Here is a 23,710-nt window from a genome sequence, read left to right as displayed (position 1 = left end):
CATCGGTCCAAGGATTGTAAGGCTGGTCAACAGCTCCCATAGGATCTCCATAGGGGAGTAATGGTGCTATTCCCGATGGACCAGGCCGAGGCATCGACGGCATTGGAGGTGGAACAGACGGCATCAATGGAGGCACCAACAGCATTGATGGCGGGACAGATGGAGGCATAGGCACCTATGGAACCGGCAACATCGATGGATGAATAGGTGGCAAGATCCCAGACGGCGGTATAGATATCGGTGTTTCTTCATTCTCTGATGACAAAGGTATCAGCGTGGAAGGTAGTGGACATACTGGTGTCCTCGGTTCCAGCGGTGGAAGAGCACTGATCAATGCATCCAGCCTGCCAAGCAGGGGTGCGAGTGCTGTGGGAATCGGGTCGGTGACTGGGGCTGGCATCGGTACCGATGGAGGTTGAAAGTGCCTTACCGATGGCCTCTTGGATCATCCAATCCAATTCCTTGTGGAAGCCTGGGGCATAGGAGTAGGAGGCAACACAGGGTCCACCAGTGAAAGTGGAATCGTGGCTCCCGGCACCAATGAAGGTGGGGAACGCCTCGGTGAACCAGTCACAAAAGAGGATGGGGCCTTCTCAGGATGGGATTTCTTTATCAGTGGCTCTATCAACGCCGATGCAGAGGGTTAGCCTGGATCAGCGGACTGAGCCTTCCGATGACGGTGTCGATGCTTTTCACAATGTTCTCCTCGGTCCCTCTCCTGAGGCGATGAGGAAGAGGTTGACACCTTTGGAATAGTCGATGCTGGTCGGACAGCACCGGTGTCCCGCTGCTGGCGAGAGGTCGATGGCTCCGGCTCAGATGAAGTCAATGGAGTTAGGGGATTTGACTGAAAGAGAAATTCTATCTTTGAGCAAGCCTTACGGCCCTTCGGCGTCATTTGGGCACATTTGGTGCAAGTTTTCATGTCATAGTTGGACCCAAACACAATACACAAACCCTAAGCGGGTCTGTGATGGACATTGTCCGAGGATAGTTGGGGCACCGACGAAAACCCGATGCCATGACTTCGACAAAATTTTAGCCATGGTGCGGTCGATGGCCAGTAGGCCCCGAAGGGAAAACGCTTCAGGAATCGACTGCAAACGAAGGTAAAGCCTTACATTTCGACCGCGGAGTACAGATATCGATAGGGGGACCCCTATGGGGTAGAATTTTTTGAAAATGTTTAAAAAGTTCCATGAGGAAAATTCCTGTCAGGAATCTCTAGACAGCTCCTTAACCTGCATGGCTACTGCTGTACAGAAAAAAGAAGACTAAAGGGGGACCCCTGCTGGATGCAGGGTTAGTGCCATGCTGGGCATGCCCAGAAGGTGCCAGTCAAAGTTCTAGAAACTTTGACAAAAGTGTTCCGTGATTGGGCTCCATCCTGATGATGTCACCCATATGTGAGGACTACCACCTGCTTGTCCTGTGAGAAAAAAAAAAACACTTCATAAATTAAGTTCATTATTGTGGGATCCAGTACCACTATAAAAAATACTAATAGGAAAAAACAGGAAATAAGTCAGCACCTCAAAAGGGGGTATAGACATAGTAAGTAGGGATGTGAATCGTTTCTGAACGATTAAAATTATCGTCAGATAATTTTCAAATCATCCTAAATCATTAGAGTGCACGATACAATACAAATGCCTCAGGGGCATTTGTATTGTATCGTTAAATAGGGCACGGGAATTATTTGGGGGAGGGTGAGAAAACCGGCACACCAAAACAACCCCTAAACCCACCCCGACCCTTTAAAACCAATTCCTTACCCTCCCCCACCCTCCCGAACCTCCCCAAAATGTTAAGTTACCTGGTGGTCCAGTGGGGGGGGGGGGGCCCGGCGCGATCTCCCGCTCTCGGGCCATCGGCGCCATTTTGGCTACCACTAATTAAAATGGCGCCGATTTTAAAAAAACCCACCCGACCCTTTAAATCGACCCCCCTTAGCCTCCCCCACCCTCCCGACCCATCGCTAATTTTTTTTTTTAGGGAGGCCCCGCGCCGCTAAAAAAACAAAAAACACCCGACCCTTTAAATTGACCCCCCCCCTCCCGACCCCATCATACTATACTTTATAATAGGGGCTGATGAGTAACAATGGCCGGCGCCATCTTTAAAGATGGCGCCGGCCATCCAGTGCTCCTACCATGTGACAGGGGCCGGCCAATGGCACGGATACCCTGTCACATGGTAAGGGCAAAGGGGCATCGGTGCCATTTTTTTTTTAGAACAGCTGATGCCTCGGAACGGGAAATCTTTCCCCGATTCCCCCCTGGATCTCTCCTCTTCCCGAGGCCCCCCTGGACCACCAGGTAACTTTAAATGGTTTTGGGGGGGTCGATTTAAAGGGTCGGGTGGGTTTGTTTTTTTTAGCGGCGCGGGCCTCCCTAAAAAAAAAATTAGCGATGTGAATTGGAATCGGAAACTATTCCAATTCACATATCTTAGCGATCAGATTCCCCCCCCCCCCCCCCCAGCCGAATCTGATCGTTAAGATGATCTGGCACACGATTCACATCTCTAATAGTAAGTAGAGAAAAGCTCAGCCATTTAGGGAGACATAACAATGAAATTTACCCAACTTTATCTTAAGAGATTACAGTTTTATCACTCAGAAATTGTATTAATTGTGATGGAAGAAAGAAAAGATATGAAGCCTCTTTATACTTCATATAGCACTTGCAGGGCAATTTTAATAAGAAAAAGGCCCCTATTGGCAGGACCTTAGGTCTTAGGAGCAAAAATTGCTTCCTCTTCTTCTGTGTCATCTTGGACACATCAGTAAAAATCCTAACCTGCAATTTCAAAAATGATTCTGATCTATGTCTGAGCTTCAGTACCCAGTCTCTATCAGGTTCTAGCACAAAAGAGGGGGCTTCTGACTCCCCCAAGGCTTGCCAATAATCCCTGGGGGCCAAGCAAGGGTCGGAGAGCGATTTCGTTGTCGGCTGCCAGTAACCAAAATGGCGCCGATAGCCTTTGCCCATACTATGTCACAGAGGCTTTCGGCGCCATTGGTCAGCTCCTGTCACATGATAGGAGCACAAGATGGCGCCGATGGCCATGTGACAGGGGCTGACCAATAGCGCCGAAAGCCCCTGTGACATGGTAGTTCGGGCTATTCGGCACCATTTTGAGGCGCGCGGCTTGCACTGGCACGGAGGGCACATGGAAGCCGGGACCCCGCTGGACCACCAGGGATCGTCGTAAGTCTTGGGGAGGGATCGGGATGGGGGGGGGGGGGGGTGGTGGAAACGAAATTTCCACCGAAAGTCGGGGGGAAATTTCGTTTCCGGTTTCGGGGCCTCCGAACCAACGCCGTTTATTTCGTGTTTCGGAGGCCCCGAAACACGAACGAATTAGGAAATTTCGGTAAATTTCCTAAATAGGGCGAAAAACAAACCACATCTCTAATTCCTAGGGGGGAGATGCACATCCACCATCTGCTGGAGACAGAGAATATTGGCAGGCTGATGTCAGTAGAGGGGGTTATATGTGAAGGATGTGCAATTGTTTTTCCTGAATTAGGCAATTTCAACAAAATTGCCTAATTCGGAATGGTTCAGGAGAACCGAAAATGATTAAAATTGTTACGAAATTTTGGAAAAAATTCATTTTCGGGTTAGCGTGTGCTAACTCTGCCACATTAATGCGCACTATCGGGAGTTAGCACCTGCTAACCCGAAAATCGGGGCCCCTGAAAAAAAAACCCGAGGGAAAAACAAAATTCTCGTGGGTGTGCCCTGAAATGAAACCCGAAGCACATCTCTATCAGTTTATTTCGTCTCCATCTGCTAGTAGGGGAGCATAAACCCACTTGTTCTGGATTCGTCTGACTGGATGCTAAGAAATGTTGAGTTTTTGGTCTTCAACTTATTTGAAAGAGTCAGAAATGCTTATTGTTGATTTTAGACAAGAGGTTTAAAATGTTGATGAGATTCACTGTTTTTGTGCATCTCTAATTGCTATAGCAGAAATCATTAATATGGTTCAAGTTCAAATCAAATGTACTGACGATTAGAGATGTGAATCGTGTCCTCGATCGCCTTAACGATCGATTTCGGCTGGGAGGGGGAGGGAATCGTATCGTTGCCGTTTGGGTGTTTAGAATATCGTGAAAATCGTTAAAATCGTGAACCGGCACACTAAAACCCCCTAAAACCCACCCCCGACCCTTTAAATTAAATCCCCCACCCCGAAATGCCTTAAATTACCCTGGGATCCAGCGGCGGTCCATAGCTAAATCGGGGGAAGGGGGAGGGCAGGAAAACCGGCACACTAAATCCCCCTAAAACCCAACCCCGACCCTTTAAATTAAATCCCCCCCCCCCAAATGCCTTAAAGTACCCTGGGGTCCAGCGGCGGTCCGAATCGGGCTCCTGCTGTTGAAGCGTGTTGTCTTCAGCCAGCGCCATTTTGCAAAATGGCCGCCGCAAAATGGCGGCGGCCATAGACCAACACGATTTGACCGCAGGAGGTCGCTTCCGGACCCCCGCTGGACTTTTGGCAAGTCTTGTGGGGGTCAGGAGGCCCCCCCAAGCTGGCCAAAAGTCTCTGGGGGTCCAGCGGGCGTCCGGGAGCGATCTCCTGCCGCGAATCGTTTTCTGTACGGATAATGGCGCCGGCAGGAGATCGACTGCAGGAGGTCGTTCAGCGAGGGTTCCGGACCTCCGCTGAACGACCTCCTTTTGCCGCTGTGTCAGAGGATCGCAGACAGGTGCAAAAAGTAAAATAAAAATTTTGGGGGGTTTAGGATAGGGCTGGGGGGATAGGTTAGGGGAAGGGGTGGGAAGGTCAGATTAGGGGGGAGGGAACCCCGGAGCCCTTTTTAAATATTGGTGTTACATTAGCTATCCTCCAGTCTTCAGGTACAATGGATGATTTTAATGATAGGTTACAAATTTTTACTAATAGGTCTGAAATTTCATTTTTGAGTCCTTTAGAACCCTGGGGTGTATACCATCTGGTCCAGATGATTTATTACTCTTCAGTTTATCAATCAAGCCTACCACATCTTCTAGATTCACCGTGATTTGGTTCAGTCCATCTGAATCATTACACATGAAATCCTTCTCTGGAACGGTTTTCTCCCCAACACACTCTTTAGTAAACTCCGACGCAAAGAAATCATTTAATCTTTCCACGATGGCCTTATCTTCTCTAATTGCCCCTTTAACCCCTTGATCATCTAATGGTCCAACTGACTCCCTCACAGGCTTTCTGCTTCGGATATATTTAAAACAGTTTTTATTATGAGTTTTTGCCTCTACGGCCAAATTATTTTCAAATTCTCTCTTTGCCTGTCTTATCAATGTCTTACATTTAACTTGCCAAAGTTTATGCATTTTCCTATTTTCTTCTGTTGAATCCTTCTTCCAATTTTTGAATGAAGATCTTTTAGCTAAAATAGCTTCTTTCACCTTCCCTTTTAACCATGCCGGTAATCGTTTTGCCCTCTTTCCACCTTTTTTAATGTGTGGAATGCATCTGGACTGTGCTTCTAGGATGGTATTTTTTAACAATGACCATGCCTCTTGCACACTTTTTACCTTTGTAGCTGCTCCTTTCAGTTTTTTTCTTACAATTTTTATCATTTTATCAAAGTTTCCCTTTTGAAAGTTTAGCACGAGAGCCGTGGATTTGCTTACTGTCCCCCTTCCAGTCATTAATTCAAATGTGATCATATTATGATCACTCTTGCCAAGCGGCCTCACCACCATTACCTCTCTCACCAAATCCTGTCCTCCACTGAGAATTAGATCTAAAATTGCTCCCTCTCTTGTCGGTTCCTGGACCAATTGCTCCATAAAAATGTAATGTATTCCATCCAGGAACTTTATATCTCTAGCATGTACCGATGATACATTTACCCAGTCAATATTAGGGTAATTGAAATCTCCCATTATTAACACACTACCAATTTGGTTAGCTTCCCTAACTTCAGTTAAGTCAGCCAGAGTGACTCACTGATCTCTTGATTAACAAATGTTGGTACCTAATCAAACCAAATCACACTACCTCAGTACTTTTCCAAGGTGAGTAACTAAACTGAACTTTTCAACCTTTTTACTTAGGTATACACTGCTCCTAGCTTATTTCTAGCGTCTGGCTACTTTTTTTTTTTTTTAGTATTCAAACACTAACTTCTGCTTACTAGCTGCCTTACTGACTGACTATTTAAAAATACAGTCTAACTTCTGTTTATTTGCTGTCTTACTGACTATTAAAAGCACAAACACATTAAATAATATTACAAAATAGTTAACTTTTTCCCAATACTTTTAAAAAAGACCATGTCCCAAGCAAAACCTTACTGATTCCTTTCAGCCACCAGCAAGGTGATCCTCTCCTCTCAGGTCCGAGGCAGGCAGCAGATAGTCAGGAACGAAACAAACAGGTCAGTGGTCAAGACGGGCAGCAGGCAATCAGAAATGAGAAGACAAGCCGAGGTCAAACCGAAAAGTCAAGCCGAGGACTGGATACAGGAACAGGACAGGGCACGGAACAGGAACAAGGCATGGAGCAGGAACAAGGAATCACCGGAACAGCAACTAAAGACTCAGCAGAGATGAGCCATTGCAAAGGCAGTGCTCAGAAGGATCTGTAGGGTTTAAATACCCCCGCCTGTTGACGTCACTTTCCGGAGCCGGGCTTGGCTTTCCCGCCACTGCCCCTTTAAAGGGCGGGGCCTCCTGTGCGTGCACCTAGGGCGAGCCCCACTAAAGAGAGGAGGATGGCATTGGCGGCCTGCCGCAGAGCGGAGCGTGCCACGCTGAGCCGTGTTTAAGAGAGGCGGCGGTGGATGAAGGAGAGCCCCGTCGGGGGTTTCAACAACCGAGAGCCGCAACATTTTATGGTTTTATTTTTACCTCACTTAGGTCATTGCTTTACTTTCCGATTTTAATCATTTTAATTTGTTTGTTGTATGTATATTACACTGTAATTTTATTTGCTTTGATCTTTTTATGTTTTTCTGACTTAGCTTTAATTTGTTAGCCTTATTTGATTTTGTTTGTACATCACTTGCTTTACAACTGTAATTAATCAAGCTATGGTATGGCCAAGAGGTCAGTGGCCAGATCACAGCCAATAGAAAACACCAAGAAGGTTCTGGCTATGCAATAGTGACCTCTTTACAGTGAGAAGTGATGTTCAACACAAAATGGCATCCAGCCTTCATGTCAGTATAACAGTGCACTTTAAAGTAATCCAAATCTGAACAGTTCTCAGTTCAAGAAAGAAACACACTCAAGTCCAAACAGTGCTTGAATAAGTTCACCCACATCACAGGTAACAGGTCCGGGAGTATGGGAACTCCTGCTCTCCTCCCAGGGGCTCCACTAAGCTGTCTATGCCCGTTACAGGTAGATTCTGAAAGGTGCACGTGCGCATCCATGTGCACATGCTTCCTGGTGCGCACACATGGATGCTCCAATTTTATTACATGCATACACCAGCATGCGCATGTTATACAATTGAGCCATGTGCACATGTGTGCCGGATTTTGTGATCAGTGTGCACATGTGCGCACGACGCAGGCAAGGGGGGTACACAGTTCTGCAAATTTCACACAAATTTCATGCAAATTTTACCCCCTACCTTAACCTCCCTTCCTGTTCTGCTCTCCTCCCTAACCCCTAATTCCTACCTTTTTTCATTTTTTTTCCCAATTTACCTCAGGGCCTGACCTGAAGTAAGTTGTGTGGACCGGCAGCCAGCCGGTGCGTAATGCTCCGGAACAGCGATCAATGCCGCTGTCCCATCCCACCCCCCCACTTCACCCCTCCCCACCCAAAACACGCTCCCTCATATCTCAGGCTCTTCCCCAGTCTAAAAATGCCCAAAAAGGAATTTGTGAAAAATGTGTATTATGGGAACAATGCATGATATCACACAGCTTAACACAATTGAAAAAGGTGTCTGTTGTGTCCATCAGTCCTAAAAGGCTTCACCCCGTTTGCCTCACCTTAATCACGGCTCCTCCTGCTTACCTGGGCAAGATGGCTACCGCCGCGTCTACAAGCCGACCTCTCTGGCGGCCCCAGAACGGCTATGGTGAGCCTCCCACCATTGCTCCTCCCAGGTACCTACTAGGGTGCGTGCACAACCTACATCTTTGTACCACCCTTGGCGTGAACCTCTAGGGTGTTCCCTTATGCTGTCTTCATGCTATTCGGGTATATTACCTTCACTAATTTGCTAGCTCGTTGAGTTAGCAAGGACTCAAATCTGTTCCTGTCTATGTTACTCTGCCGCTTCCGTGCTGCCGCAGGAAGCTCCCTCTGCCCTTCGGGATAACTGCTAACCTGGGTACCTGCTCCTTGGGGGCCCTCTGCTTTATTTCAGGTGCCTTACAGGGAACAGGTACTCGCTCCTTGAGGGCCTGCTCTCCCTGCCTGTACCTTCTACAACATACCTGGTGGAATCGCATACAAACAGTCAACACCTAGTGAATACTCTAACTCTCAATCTATTTCATCCACTGTATCTCCTCACTGGGAGACCTGCTGCAGAACCTCCTGATGTCATCAAGGAGTGAAGGGCTCCCTCTGCAGAGGCCCCTGAGATTGCAACTACAGACTGTCTCTTTACTGCCACCTCTGGTGGATATCTTCAAGCTGTTTAATAAAGAACTATCTTGTGTTTGTGTAGTATGAGTCTAGCCCAGTGCTGTGGCTCCTCATGGGGCTCCTCCCTGTGGGCATGGTCATCCCCACAGCACCCAAGGATCCACCAAACACACGTAACCATAACAGTGTCATTATTTTTGGAATTAAAACTGTGCGATATCGTGCGTTATGGCTTCATAAAACCAACTCACTTTTATGGAAATCCCACCTCAATCCCTCCCCTTTTAAAAATTTGCATTGCACCACGCGTTATGGTGCTTATCGCATGCGAAAACTGCCTTAATGCATGTGATAAGCACCTTAACGTGATTTGATAAATGGATAAAGCTCGATATCAGGTATATCTGACTAACAGGGTCATTTTTCAATTCGTGTTAGGGCCCTAACACATGTGATAAATATCACAATGTATGTTAGTATGTTAATTTTACATTTAGTATGCAAATGGAGTTAAAGGATTTAATGGAAATGAAGGCCTGCTAGCGTGGATTGCGGTAGAGTAACACAGGATTTAACGTACAACTTTTTCTCTGTGCATTCGTTGGGAAAATGTTTTTATTGCACAAGGGGTAAGGGAGAGAGAGAGGGAGTCTCTGTATAGAGTCAATATAATATGCTATATATATATATATATATATATATATATATATATAATAACAACATACCCAACAGGAACACCTTCCTTTAGCATTTTTTCTGTCAGTACGCTATGAATGAATGTTATATCGTATAACAATTCTTTGTTGATTTGTTTTGAGCTTCTGAAAATAGTATCCAACTTGCAGCCACCAGAGTGTTTGTACCTCATTAGATATTATAGAATTACCTTACCTATGCAAAAGTTTGACTAACAGCCTATGTAGATTTGTATTTCTTCATCTGGGATTGTTAAACTGTATTCAAAGTGTATTGTCTCATGTGGTTAGATTCATTATTGTATAATCATAAAGTAACATGTTTCTTGATGTTCATAATGCAACATTGTTAATTTGCTACTTTTCTCTATGGATCATTAGAGCAACTTTGTATTAGGTTCAATTAGGTTCTCATTGTTAGTACTTTAACACTTAGCATTTGAACTTGTCTGTACATTTTTGAATAAAGATTTGTAGTAACAAAACTAGTCTGTAAATCACGTACTAGTTCCTTGACTCTCTAAGTGCTTTTGTTCCACTCTATTAGGAGTGTATTGTTATTTATGTAACAAGCATAGTTAGTGGTCCATATTGCCTGTTTTTTTGTTTCTTTATATATACCAGTGAAAGAAAGGACACTCAACTCGGGGCAGGTTTGGGGGGCGTGGTTTTACATACACAGAGGAATTAATTACAAATTTAAAACACTGCACTGTAGAAATCAGCACCTATTGTTGGTACCTTTCATTGATTCCAATGATAGAAATTCATCAATTATATCAAATTTGCAGTTAATTCCTCTGACTGTGTATATAAAGCCACCCTCCTTTCAAACCTCCCTGCTCCAAACCTGCCCCAAGTTGAAAGTTTCACCTCTTACAGTGGTATGTATAACATGTCATATTGCCTCTATACAGAGGTTTTCTCTTTCGATATTTATCTATGTGATGTAATGCTACAATATGCCTAGCCATTCCCATTTTCTTTTTTTATCGTGGGCACTATTTCTGCTATATTTATAGCAAAATGATAAATCTAGTTCCAAGTTAGCTGCATAACTTTAGACTTACTTGGAAACAGGTCTAAAGTTATTCGACCTCATGTGGCCATATAACTTTAGACTTAACTGGCTATATTCAAAAAAATATAGCCGGCTAATTTACGTTCCAGTTAAAAAAAAAACAAAAAAAAAAAACCTCACATCGTGGCCTGTCCTCCTGCCTCCCTCCCATCCAGGTTCCAAAGACCCTACGGGGTTGAACTGGCCAACCCCTTCCCAAAATGGCCTATTTCATGTTTAAAATAAAATTATTGGGTCCTGGAGCCACCCCTCCCCCACTTTCCCTTTAATTTTTTTCAGCATCTCTTGCAGGCTCCAGATCCCCCCAACACCCATCCCAACCCTTTCCCTTCTATGTCCCCCCCCCCCCCCTTTAATTGTAGTTGGTCTCCCAGTTCACGGTAGCCTCCTACTGTGATCTGGGATGGGCACATCTGCTGTTGCTAGGCTACTACAATGGAAGCATATGCCTCCATCATAGTAGTCTAGCAATGGCAGAAGCGCCAGTAGAAGCGCTGGTCCTGGATCACGATAGGAGGGTATGCGAACCAGAAGACCAACTACAAATAAAGGTATGGAGTAGGAGTTGTAGAAAGGAAAGGGGGGGGGGGGATCTGGAGCCTGCAAAATAGGGTTGAGGGGGGGATCTGGAGCCTGCAAAATATGCTGAACAAATTAAAAGGGAAAGTGGGAGCAGGGGGGTGGGAGAGGAAAGTTCAGCCCCGTAGGGCCTTTGCAACTCAGAGGAGGGAGGCGGGGGACAGGCTGCAATGTGAGTTCTGTTTTTTTTTGGTTTTTGTTTCTTTATTTTTAACTGGAATATAACTTAACTGGCTATATTCATTTGAATAAAGCTGGTTAAGTCTAAAGTTAAACGGCCATCCATAGCCAAATAACTTTATACATAACCGGCAATATCCAAAAGAATAACTGGTTATATTTAAAGTTATCTGACTATGGTTAGTCGGAAAACTTTAATCGGGGATATTCAGTGGTACATTTCTCCCACTGAATATCCGGGACAATTTATCCAGCTAACTTTACCTGGATAACTTGTCCACTAAACGGTGAACTGAATATTGGCCTCATTGGGTCTTCAGGAAAAAAAGAGGGGCAGGTTTTTTTTCAAGGAAATCCTTCTTCATGGATAAAGTCAAGAGAGATCCGGAAGGGAGGTTCATTATAGTTAAAGGAAGGATTGATGACCAAATTGTGGTGCTGATTTCAGTTTATGCTCAAATGTAAATCAAATAGAATTTTTGGCCCTACTACTTACTGAATTATCGACATTTGATGAAAGTAGCATACTTCTAAGAGAGACTTTCAATCTCATATTAGATTGAGATCTTGATAAAACTGGAAAAGTATATGTATATACAAAAGAAGATAGCAATATTTTAGATGTAAAAAGAATGATAGGTTTTAAGATAGTTAGAGTCATGTTCACACAAATGAAAGAGAGTACACATTTTATTCCTTTGTCTATAACTCTTACCCATGAATTGACATTTTTTTTGGTTGTAAAAACTGGATTGATAGAGTTAGTAGAATTGTGGTAGGGGATATTTTCTGGTCAGATCATGCACTTAGATTGATTAACTGTCACCTAAGTTATATTACTTAAGGCAGAGGAGGTGATCATTGAACACAATCCTACCTAGGAACCCAGACATTGTGGAAGCCCTTCAATAAGAAATAAGAGTTCTTTAACAATAATGAGACTCTGTGTATGTCAAAACATTTGATTTGGGATACCTTGAAAATACATTTCAAAAGTTCCATTTTTAAGGCTAAAATAAAAAGGGAGCTCCAAATGAGGCAAAGGAAACAATGTGAAAAGCATCCCTGTTATGTCCTCTTGTATTATATTTCTTAAAAAAATAATCCTTTTTTTGTATCATATAATCCTCATATGTGATGCCAAGACAGTGCAATATGGTGCATTTACAGAAACTAAGCTGGCCATAAGTGACGTTCCTCACGTTTGTGTATTTATGTTTATAACCAGGGGCAGATTGGCAGTAGTCCCATGGCTGTGGAGCTACTGTGACCAACACCATGCCCCACAGCCGCTCTTCTTGCAGAATGGGAGGTTCCTCCAAGACTCTCCACTCATTTCTGTTTTCTTGTTTTCTCCACAGCTGCAGCCATGGCCACACGGGCCTGCACTTTTGTTTTATTTCTTTTCCCTGTGAAGTCAGCTGATGTTCTATGGGACTGTTTCCATCACCGTGGTGGCAGAAAATGTTTCCACCTTCCCTTTATTTATGAAACTTTTAATATACCGACATTCATAGGGCATATCATGCCGGTTTACAAATAACTGAAGCAGGTAGAAAATACAATGAACAGGGGTGGGGGAGAGGGGAGCAGGTAGAAAATGGTGAGAGATGGGCAGGGGAAGAGCAGCAAGAAAGGATAGGGCAGAAGGAGAGAGAGGAACAGTCAACTTGATAAATAAAATAAAAGGAACATAATTGTAACTGGGTTCTAAGATTATAAGTTAGGGCGAGGTACTTATTTACAATAAATCCATAGCATGATTAATTGTTAGGGTTAAGGCTTTGTCAGTAATAAAGGGGGGGGGGGGAGGGAGGCGGAGAGGGAGGCTGATGCAGGGGGAGGGGTGGGAGGGGGGAAAGTTCTTTGGAAAAAATTCAGGGGGGCTGGGGGGGAAGGGGTGACTGAGGGGTGAAAAGGAGGGAGGACGGTGATGGAAGGGATAGGGAGTGGGCTAGGTTTGATTGTTATCTGGGTAGGCTTGCCTGAACAGCCAGGTTTTGATGCCTTTTTTGAAAGACTGTAAGGAAGGCTCAAGTCGTAGGTAATGGGGAAGTGAATTCCAAAGGGTGGGGCCGGCTATGGTAAATGCTCTATCTCTGGTGTTGGAGAGGTGTGCAGTTTTGAGAGGTGGGGTGTGTAGGGTGCCTGCGAGGGCATTTCTGGTGGGTTGATTGGAGGTACGGAAGTGTGGCATGTCTTTAAGCCAGGCGGGATTGTTTTTATGAAGGGCGTTGTGCAGGATGGTAAGGGTTTTATATTTAATGCGGTATGGTATGGGAAGCCAGTGCAGGTCCCTTAGTATGGGGGTTATGTGTTCAGTCTTACGGGTGTTGGTGGTAATTCTTGCCATCGCATTTTGAAGGATTTGAAGGATTTGAAGGATTTTGACACCTTTCATGTCTCTTTCTCTACTGGTAGGAGACAGCCAGAAAATTTCCTCCTGCTGCTTTACCATCAGCTGAAAGCCTTTCACTGATCACAGTCACTGAGCCTCCTCAGGTTGGGCCCATGTCCAAAAATAATAATTCACCAAAGGATGGTAGAGAATAATAGGAACACACCAAAAATTCAGTCAGTAGTAGGAAGTGTGTTCCAATATTCTTTTTGATATGTTAATATATCGTAATAAAGATTCCAATCAAAAGAGTTTATTTCAGTCTTGCTTTAATGGAGAAACTGTGATTCTTTTCTCTTTAAAGAGATATTTAGAAGACACTTCATAATACCATCAATAGCAAGTCAGTCTTGCTATTGATGGTATTGATGTGCTATTGATGGTATTGATGTGCAAAGTCATGCATATGGGGAGTGGAAATCCGAATGAACTGTATTCGATGGGGGGGGGGGGGGGGGGGAAGGCTGATGTGCACGGAGCAGGAGAGAGACCTTGGGGTTATAGTGTCTAATGATATGAAGTCTGCGAAAGAATGCGACAAGGCGATAGCAAAAGCCACAAGAATGCTGGGCTGCATAGAAAGAGGAATATCGAGTAAGAAAATGGAAGTGATTATCCCCTTGTACAGGTCCTTGGTGAGGCCTCACCTGGAGTACTGTGTTCAGTTCTGGAGACCGTATCTACAAAGAGACAGAGACAAGATTGAAGCGGTACAGAGAAGGGTGACCAGAAAGGTGGAGGGTCTTCATCGGATGTCATACGAGGAGAGATTGAAGAATCTAAATATGTACACCCTGGAGGAAAGGAGGAGCAGGGGTGATATGATTCAGACTTTCAGATACTTGAAAAACTTTAACGATCCAAAGACAACGACAAACCTTTTCCATCAGAAAAAAATCAGCAGAACCAGAGGTCACGAGCTGAGGCTCCAAGGAGGAAGACTAAGAACCAATGTCAGGAAGTATTTCTTCACGGAGAGAGTGGTGGATGCCTGGAATGCCCTTCCGGAGGAAGTGGTGAAGTCCAAAACTGTGAAGCACTTCAAAGGGGCAAGGGATAAACACTGTGGATCCATCAGGTCTAGAGGACGCGTATAAAGAGCAGGCAGCAAAACACTGCACAGAGCGGCAGTAGCCACAGAGGCATTCACGGAGCGGGATGCCAGTGGCCAGTGGTTGGTGTTCCACTTTCACGGAGCGGAAGGATGGAGGGCTGCCATCTCCCAATTAAAAAAAAAAAAAAACAAAAAAATAAAAACAGGGATGGGTTCATGGGCTATAGGTATTACCAATTATTAGGCTTATTCAATTACCAATTATTAGGCTTTCAATATTTGATGATAGTTAATGTGACTTTCAAGGCATACTTCACTTTCAATGCATATCCAGCATAGCTCCCTGCTTCAACGGCAGGGGAGAAGAAAAACTAATACTTCACGCATATCCAGCATTGCTCTCTGCTTCAACGGCAGAGAGCTATGCTGCTGCTTACCCAACTAATCAAACTTAATATTTCACTTGGAAGCAGCTCCATCACTGCTCTCTACATTAATAGTGGGGGTGAAAGGGAAATAGAACCTAAGGTTACTAAGAGCCAAGAGAAAAAGATAAGTATGAGAAAAAAGAAGTGTGAAGCTTGCTGGGCAGACTGGATGGGCCGTTTGGTCTTCTTCTGCCGTCATTTCTATGTTTCCATGTTTCTAAGTCTCCTGACAAGTCTGTGTTTTGTATGAAGGTGCATCGGAAGAGATGAAATCAATATTATTATTATTATTATTTTAAGTTTTTCTATACCGGCATTCGCAATAGATATCACATCATGTCGGTTTACAATTAACAAGTGGATAGGTAACAAACAAGGTAAAAAACTAACATTTGTCTTAATAATAATAATAATAATAATAATAATAATAATAGTTGTAGTAATAATAATGATAAAAAACATTAAACAAGAGAAGGTTAAGGTATGCAGTTACAATAAAACAAGGGAGTATTACAACTTGGAGCATAGAAAAGAAGCTGGGGATTAAATAGAGAGAACGTAAATGCCTGTCAATGTGCTTAAAGCATTAATGAATTGTCCTTGTGAGGTAGGGATATTGATTATGCGGTAGAGATATTAATTACCATGAATAAGGCAATATTGAATATTGAATATTATTGAAAATATTGAATATTGAAGAGTCACTTCAGACAAACTATAAATGAACAGTGATAGATTGTCAAACAGCAGATGAACAAAGCTACTAACTGCAAAAATATATTAAAAAATATAATATGACGACAACATACCAAACAGGTCTACGTGCAAATGTCAAAGAGAGTGGCTTCTATAGAGATGCAGGTTGAGCAGTTAACTTATTATCAAATAAGCATGCCATAAAACAACCAACCAATGAAAAGGAATACTCAAAACATGAACCAATCAAAGAGCAGTCACCCAAGGCCAGTAAATTGTGAGTAAAGTCATCTGTTTACCCTCCCCCAATGACACTCACAGAAGGCACATGACTTCACACAGCCAATCAAACCAGGAGGCAGACATAAACACATGAAAATCAAAAAGAGAAAAGATGAAAAAGCAGACCACTCAGTCTTACCATTTAAGCCCCTCAGTGCTAGGAACCTTAATTCAAAGATCCAGCGCTGCTCATGTTATATCAAAAAGGCTGAAAAATTATCCCCGCAGATGCAGTAGGTAACCACTTCTATAATGAAAAATCTTAACTCAGAAATAAGAGTGACACTTGTCTAACCAATGAGAAAAGAAGGGTGACACTCTTTAAAAGGCATATACGTGAACAACGTTACAAAATTCTTGTTTTAATCATATAGGTAGTCTTTCCAACATACAAGAGAGAACATGGGCACCTTATTACATATGGTATGTTGTCATCATATTATTATATTTTTGCTGTTGGTAGCTTTGTTCCTTGACCTGCTGTTTGATGATCTATCACTATTCTTTTATAGTTTTTGTGAAGTGATATTTTGATATTAACTTCATCCCACCTGATGCAGCTCCATGCAAAACACATACTATGTCAGGTGGCTGACTTGCTAATGATGAGATTTTGAAGTGACTTCTATATATCACTTTAAAGAAAAAAAACATGGTTTCTCCATTAAAGCAAGATTGAAGTAAACACTTTTGATTTGAATCTTTATTACAGTACATTAACAGATGAGAAAGAAGATTGGACTACACTCCCAGTACTGACTAAAAAAATAATAATTCCTTCATCCAACAAGTGTACAATAGGTCTAATGCCACACGGAATCCAAATGTCTTTTTTTTTCAGGGGTTTCTGGTTGGCATCAAAGCAGTGCATGTAAATATACATGTGTTTTTCCTCATAAGACTGAACTTTGAATGTCCTTTTTGATGTAAAATCTGATATAAATGCATCATTTTTTATTTTGTGAGGGAAGGCTCAGTTCTTGGGCTCTAATGTACCTGAGTTCAGAGATTCTCTGTTTATTGTAATATAGCAATATTGGCATTGCTCGTGGATTCTGGACTATAACAGTCTGCTTGTGTGTGTACTTGGGGGAGCCTGTGCATCTACCTAGCTAGGTTTGTGCTCTGCCTGCGTGTGTGTACTTGATGGAGCCTGTGTGTCTGACTACATGAGTATGTGTGTGTGTCTGCCTGTGCTTGTGCCTATGTGCACTTGGGGGAGCCTGTGCATGTGTCTCTGCCTGCCTGCATGTATGTGTATCTGCCTGTGCGTGTGCCTCTGCCTGTGTGTCTACCTGCCTGCATGGATGTGTGTGCATGTGTCTGCGCCTCTTCTGCACCAAAAAAAAATATAGTTGCACTGGACAAGAAATAGAGAAGGGCAACCAAATTGATAAAGGGGTGGACTGGTTCCTTTATGAGGAAAGGCTAAAGAAGTTAGGGCTGTTCATCTTGGTGAAGAGACAGCTGAGGTGGGGTATGACTGAGGTCTATGAAATCATGAGAGGAATAGAATGGGTAATGTGAATCAGTTATTTACTCTTTCAGATATTAGAAGGACTAGGGGGCATTCCATGGAGTTAATAAGTAGCACATTTAAAACAAATTTGAGAAAATTCTTTTTCACTTGGTCTGACCTAGTATGGCAACTTCTTACATTCTTAAGGGAAAGTCTGTGGGAGGGGTACAAGGCTGAGAGGTTCACCTATGGTACCTAATACCCTTGGCACCAGCCTTGGCTGCACTGGCTGCATATCGGAATGCAGGATTCCATATGGAGCTGTGCTCTTGGTTCTCTGCCAAGGCTTAATTTTTCCTTTTTTTTTTTAAGCCCTAGAGGAACAGCATGGACCACTTTTGGTCTCCCCTCTCCTTTAAGTAGGTATGCAGAGCAGAGCCTGGGAAACCAGAAAGTAGCAGTCTTTGTGTAGTATACAGTTAATGGGAATGTTAGTCCTCACATATGGGTGACATCATCAGGATGGAGCCCAATCGCGGAACACTTTTGTCAAAGTTTCTAGAACTTTGACTGGCACCTACTGGGCATGCCCAGCATAGCACCAACCCTGCATCCTGTAGGGGTCCCCTTCAGTCTCATAATATAGCAAAACAGTACATGCGAAAAAATAAAATAAGAAAATGTAAACGAACCAACACCGCAGGGAGGCGGGTGAGTTTCGTGAGGACTAACATCCTGTTGTCCTGTGAGAACACCTGTTACAGGTAAGCATTTCTGCTTTCTCACAGGACAAGCAGGATGGTAGTCCTCACATATGGGTGAGTACCAAGCTGAGGATGCCCGACCAATGCACCAAATACACCAAAGACTTGCAACATGCACAACAAGGGTGGCATTCTGGTTAGGAGGGCATCCTGAACCCTAAATGGGTGGTGGAAAGCTGTTGGGTAATTAAACTGAAAACAAGTTGCGTAGAACAGACTGGCCAAAGATGGAATCTTGTCTGCCACTCTTATCTAAGCAATAGTGGGCTGCAAATGTATGGAGAGAACTCCAGGTCTCAGCCTTACAAATGTCAGCAAGCGGCACCGAACAGGACATCGTGGTCGGATCCCAGACACATTGCACAGACCCCGTGCGGGTCAGTGATGGACATTGTTCGAGCACTGTTGGGGCACCAACGAAAACCCGACCACATGACTCCAACAAAAATTTAGCCACGGTGAGGTCAATGGCCAGTAGGCCCCAAAGGAAAAACTTGACGGGAATCGACCACAACAAGAGTAAAAACTTACCTTTCAACCGCGGAGTATGGCTATTGATAGGGGGACCCCTATGGAGTAAATTTTATTTTTAATTTTTGAAGAAGTTCTGTGAGGAAAATTCCTGTCAGGAATCTCAAGAGAGCTCCTTAACCCGTGCGGCTACTGCTGCACGGAAAAAAGAAGACTGAAGCGGGACCCTGCTGGATACAGGGTTGATGCTATGCTGGGCATGCCCAGTAGGTGCCAGTCAAAGTTCTAGAAACTTTGCAAAAGTGTTCCGTGATTGGGCTCCATCCTGATGATGTCACCCATATGTGAGGACTACCATCCTGCTTGTCCTGTGAGAAAACGTTTTGTTTCATTTTTCGAATTATTGCGGGGGTGGGCCATTTTCTGTCCATCCCTGCATTGTTTTTATTTTTTGTTTGTTTTATTTTCTTTAGTTAAAAAAAACAAAACCCTGAACCCACCCTAAACCTTCCTTTTTATTAAAGTATTCCACTGACCCCCTTACCCTCCCGACCCCCCCAGGACTCACCAAAATTTCCATGATAGTCTAGCAGAGGACCGGGAGCAACCTCCCACTCCTGGCCCAGTGGCTACCATTATTCAAAATAGCGCTGGCCGCCCTTTGCCTCTATTTTGTGACAGAAGCTACCGGTGCCATTGGGCAGCCCTGACACAAGTTAGGGGCAAAAGGCTGGCCGATGCCATTTTGAAACATATACACAAAGATACATCCACAAGCTGCGAGGAAGTATGTGTGTATAAGTATCTCTGTGTCAGAGAGAAAGACACCTACTCACATACCACCTCAGACACAGACAAAGAGTGTATGTGTGCATTTGCATTTGAGATGCTATGTATGTATGTCTGACGCTGGCTGGCAGTGTGGTTGTCACATTACTTCGTAACTGGTTCAAAAGCTGATTGGTTGGCAAGAGACTTTAAATACAGACCAAAAATCCAGGATATATATATATACATAAGAGATGCAACCAAACTTAGGAGGAGGAGGAAGCCCCACTGACAGCATGGCTGGAAGGGTGACTGCAGCTTTACTTGCTCATTTCTGCATGCTCTAATACATATTTAGGGAAAATGTTAAATTTATGATGGAGATTTTTTGGCTCAGTTGTGCCAGGCGACAGGTCACATGATGTACCTCTGAAGAGTCAGCTTCACTTGCTTTTGCGAAAGTGCACAAGACAGTCAGACAGATACCCAATGGGCTGATTTTTTAAAAATCCCTTGGGCTGATATTTTTCTGCAATTTTACCATGTTTATAACCATAATAGTCCTCTATTACAATTTTTGTGAGTTAATTCATATTAATAAATTATAATACTCACATTTTTCCCATGTTGCTGGTTCCTGCAAAAATATTAGAGGCATATTTTACCATATTTTTAACTCATATTTAAGAAGCACAAACGAACCTTTGTACACTGCAGTCTTCACAAAGAGAGATGTCTGACAAGCACAAACATAACAGATCAAAATTTCAAATTATATATTCTGATTCTTCACAATAATAATCCTCCATCCAAGAAGAAAGATTTTTATATACTTCCTAGTAGCTTTCTATGTCTGAATTTGTTACTTTTAAAAGTTACCATATTTTCCGGCGTATAAGACGAATTTTTAACCCCTGAAAATCTCAAAAGTCGGGGGTCGTCTTATAGGGCGAATAATTACCGTTTTTTTCGCTCCATAAGACGCACTTTTTTCCCACAAAAGTGGGGGGAAAAAATGTCTGCGTCTTATGGAGCGAATATAAACAAAAATAAAAATCTAACAAAACCCCCCACCCTCCTGACCCCCCCAGACCTGCCAAATTAATTTACTACAACCCCCCACCCTCCTGACCCCCCCAAGACCTGCCAAAAGTCCCTGGTGGTCCAGCAGGGGTCCAGGAGCGATCTCCTGGACTTGGGCCATCAGCTGCCAGCAATCAAAATGGCGCCGACGGCCCTTTGCCCTTACTATGTCACTGGGGTCGACCAATGGCAGCGGTAGCCCCTGTGACATAGTAAGGACAAAGGGCCGTCGGCGCCATTTTGATTACTGGCAGCCGACGGTCCTTTGCCCTTACTATGTCACAGGGGCTACCGCTGCCATTGGTCGACCCCAGTGACATAGTAAGGGCAAAGGGCCGTCGGCGCCATTTTGATTGCTGGCAGCCGACGGCCGAAGTCCAGGAGATCGCTCCCAGACCGCTCCTGGACCCCCACTGGACCACCATGGACTTTTGGCAGGTCTTGGAGGGGTCAGGAGGGTGGGGGGTTGTAGAAAACTAATTTGGCAGATCTTGTGGAGGGGTCAGGAGGGTGGGGGGTTGTATTTAATTAATTTGGCAGGTTTTGGAGGGGTCAGGAGGGTGGGGGGTTGTAGAAAACTAATTTGGCAGGTCTTGGAGGGGTCAGGAGGGTGGGGGTTGTATTTAATTAATTTGGCAGGTCTTGGGGGTTCAGGATGGTGGGGGAAGCTGAGGGATTAGTTTTAAAGGGTCGGGGTGGGTTTTTTGTTTATCGGCTCGGGCGCAGCCGATAAAAAAAAATCCGATCGGGCCGGACGAAAAAAAAACCACGATGTGAATCGGAACCGGAATCAGAACCGATTCCGGTTCCGATTCACATCTTTATTACCGGTACCTCCTTCTCTGCCTCTCAGATCTCGCACATACACATCTGCGCCGCTTCACTGCAGTCCTCAGGAGCGAGATCTGAGAGGCAGAGAAGGAGGTACCAGTAATAGGATACAAGGGTGGGCCAGAGGGATGCGTTACCGCTCTGATAGTCTTGGAGACAGGGAGGGCTGGGCAAGCAGGGAGAGCTGACCAATCCAAGTAGGATTTGTATACAATAACCAGCCAATCGCCGGTAAGGTACATCGCTTGCCGTGATTGTCTGGTTGTTGTATACTGGGTACCACATACAGTATGGTTATGTAGTGACACAGAAGGATAGTCTTATACGGCGAGTATATCCCAAACTCTATATTTTAACTGGAAAAGTTGGGGGTCGTCTTATACGCCCAGTCATCTTATACGCCAGAAAATACGGTATTTTCCTTATTTATAAAGGGCCTGATATTCAAAGCATTTACATGCTTAAAATTGGGTTTCACATTTTTAAGTACAGTTTACCTGAGTTAATGTGTTTTGGAAAATTGCTATAATATATGCCATTTAATTATCAAAGTTTTACCCAGTTAAGTGCACAACATGGATAAATGACTTTTGAAAATTGCTACAATAGTGTGTTACATTTCCATGTGTAACTCCTTTGAAAATTCACCTGCAAGTCTGTGTTGGTTATTTTTAGTGTCTCATAGAAAAAGTTCCCTTCTAAAGACTGTTGGAGGGAAAGTGTAGCCTGTTGATGAGGCATGGGACTGATTTATTCACACAGTCACCACCTACAATTGACTACAATAGTACTAACTCTTGCCCACCTACATATAGAGATAGACACTATAGGGTAAAATCACCTAGTTTTGGGCTTTGAAAGGAGGCCGTGGCAAGAAAGAGGGGATGGTCAAACAGTGAAAACAGGATTCTTGAGTTTCAGAAAGGGCTGTGTGGGAAACTGAATAGCAGCAAACTGGCATCTAATGAGCATATTATTCATTTAACTGATTTCTAGCCCGTACAATTCTAACAATTTGGCAAGTAACAGAAAACACACATCATAATCACATAAATGAAAACGAGAAATCATGATACAAATATAAAACTTAAGACAGCATGAACAGATTAAAAAACACACAAACTAAAATTTACTTTAAAACAAAAAGTAAAACCAGAAGGTAAAAATAAGATTAAAATAATTACAAAAACAAAAATGTTAACATTAAATATTGAAGTCTACTGAAACAATCTTTCCAAAGATAATTAGCACATAATCTAAGAAACATTGTGATCTAAAGCCTGGTTGAAATAAAATGTCTACCTGTTTTCTAAATGTGGAGTAGCATTGTATAGCATGCATGTCCATCTGGTAGCCTATTCTACAGTTTTGGACCCACTACAGAAAATGTTTTCTCTGGTTTTATCTAGGCATGCCTGTCAAATTGGTGGAATATCTAGAAGGTTATAGCTAACAGATCTTAATGCACCCAGGAGTTTTTAAATCTTAAGAAGCAAACTAACACAAAGTGGTGTATCTCTGCTAAGTGCATGATAAATTGGCATTACAATCTTAAATTGTATTCTCCACTGTATTGGGAGCTAGTGCAATGAACGCAAAACGCAGGTGATGTGAAATGATAGGTTTGTACCAGTGATTAATTTCACACCTGTGTTCTGGACTGTTTCTAAGCATTTCAACATATATGTTGGTAAACCTGCATAGAGTTGCAGTAATCTAATTTAGTAATTACTAAAGATTGCAATATAGTACAGAAATCAGTAGTTGACAAAAATGGTTTAAGACCATGCAGGTTTAAAAGGCAAGCTTCTTTGAGAAGAAGCTTGCCATGGAAACAAAAATTCATAATAAAAACTTTTTTGGATACTTTCGAAGTAGAAAGACTAAGAAGGATTCAGTTGGATGATCAAAGGGTAAAAGAGGCACTTAGGACTGACAAAGCTATAGCTGAGAGACTAAATGAATTCTTTGCTTCAGTCTTCACTGAGGAAGATATAAGAGAGTTACCCATGCCAGAAAGGATATTCAAAGATGGTGATTCAGCAGAACTGAAACAAATATCAATGTACCTGAAAGATACAATAGGGTAAATTGACAAACTATATCACCTGGACCAGATTGTTTACATCCGAGTGCTAAAAGAACTAAAAAATGAAATTGCAGACCTGCTGTTAATAATTGTAAACTACCATTAAAATCATTGTTGGTACCTGAAGACTGGAGGGTTGTCAATGTAACGCCAATTTTTTAAAAAGGGATCAAGGGGTGATCCAGGAAACTACAGCCTAACGAGTCTGACATCTGTGCAAGGCAAAATGGTAGAAACTATCATAAAGAATAAAATTGCTGAACAAATGTCAAATGG

General features: G+C 43.2%; 1 protein-coding gene across 1 annotated transcript in view; it reads right to left on the bottom strand.

Moving 5' to 3' along the window:
- NUGGC (nuclear GTPase, germinal center associated) overlaps positions 1–23,710 on the bottom strand; it is an 864,070-nt gene that overhangs the window by 425,573 nt on the left and 414,787 nt on the right. The window contains exon 9 of the mRNA XM_029596224.1: positions 20,047–20,068. Coding sequence (XP_029452084.1) covers positions 20,047–20,068 — 22 coding nt within the window. The remainder of the gene's footprint in view (positions 1–20,046; positions 20,069–23,710) is intronic.

The sequence above is a fragment of the Rhinatrema bivittatum genome, chromosome 3 (assembly GCF_901001135.1).
Source record: "Rhinatrema bivittatum chromosome 3, aRhiBiv1.1, whole genome shotgun sequence".
NCBI lineage: Eukaryota > Metazoa > Chordata > Amphibia > Gymnophiona > Rhinatrematidae > Rhinatrema > Rhinatrema bivittatum.
The sequence above is the reverse complement of the archived record's forward strand: the minus strand, read 5'-3'. Positions and strand labels throughout refer to the sequence as shown.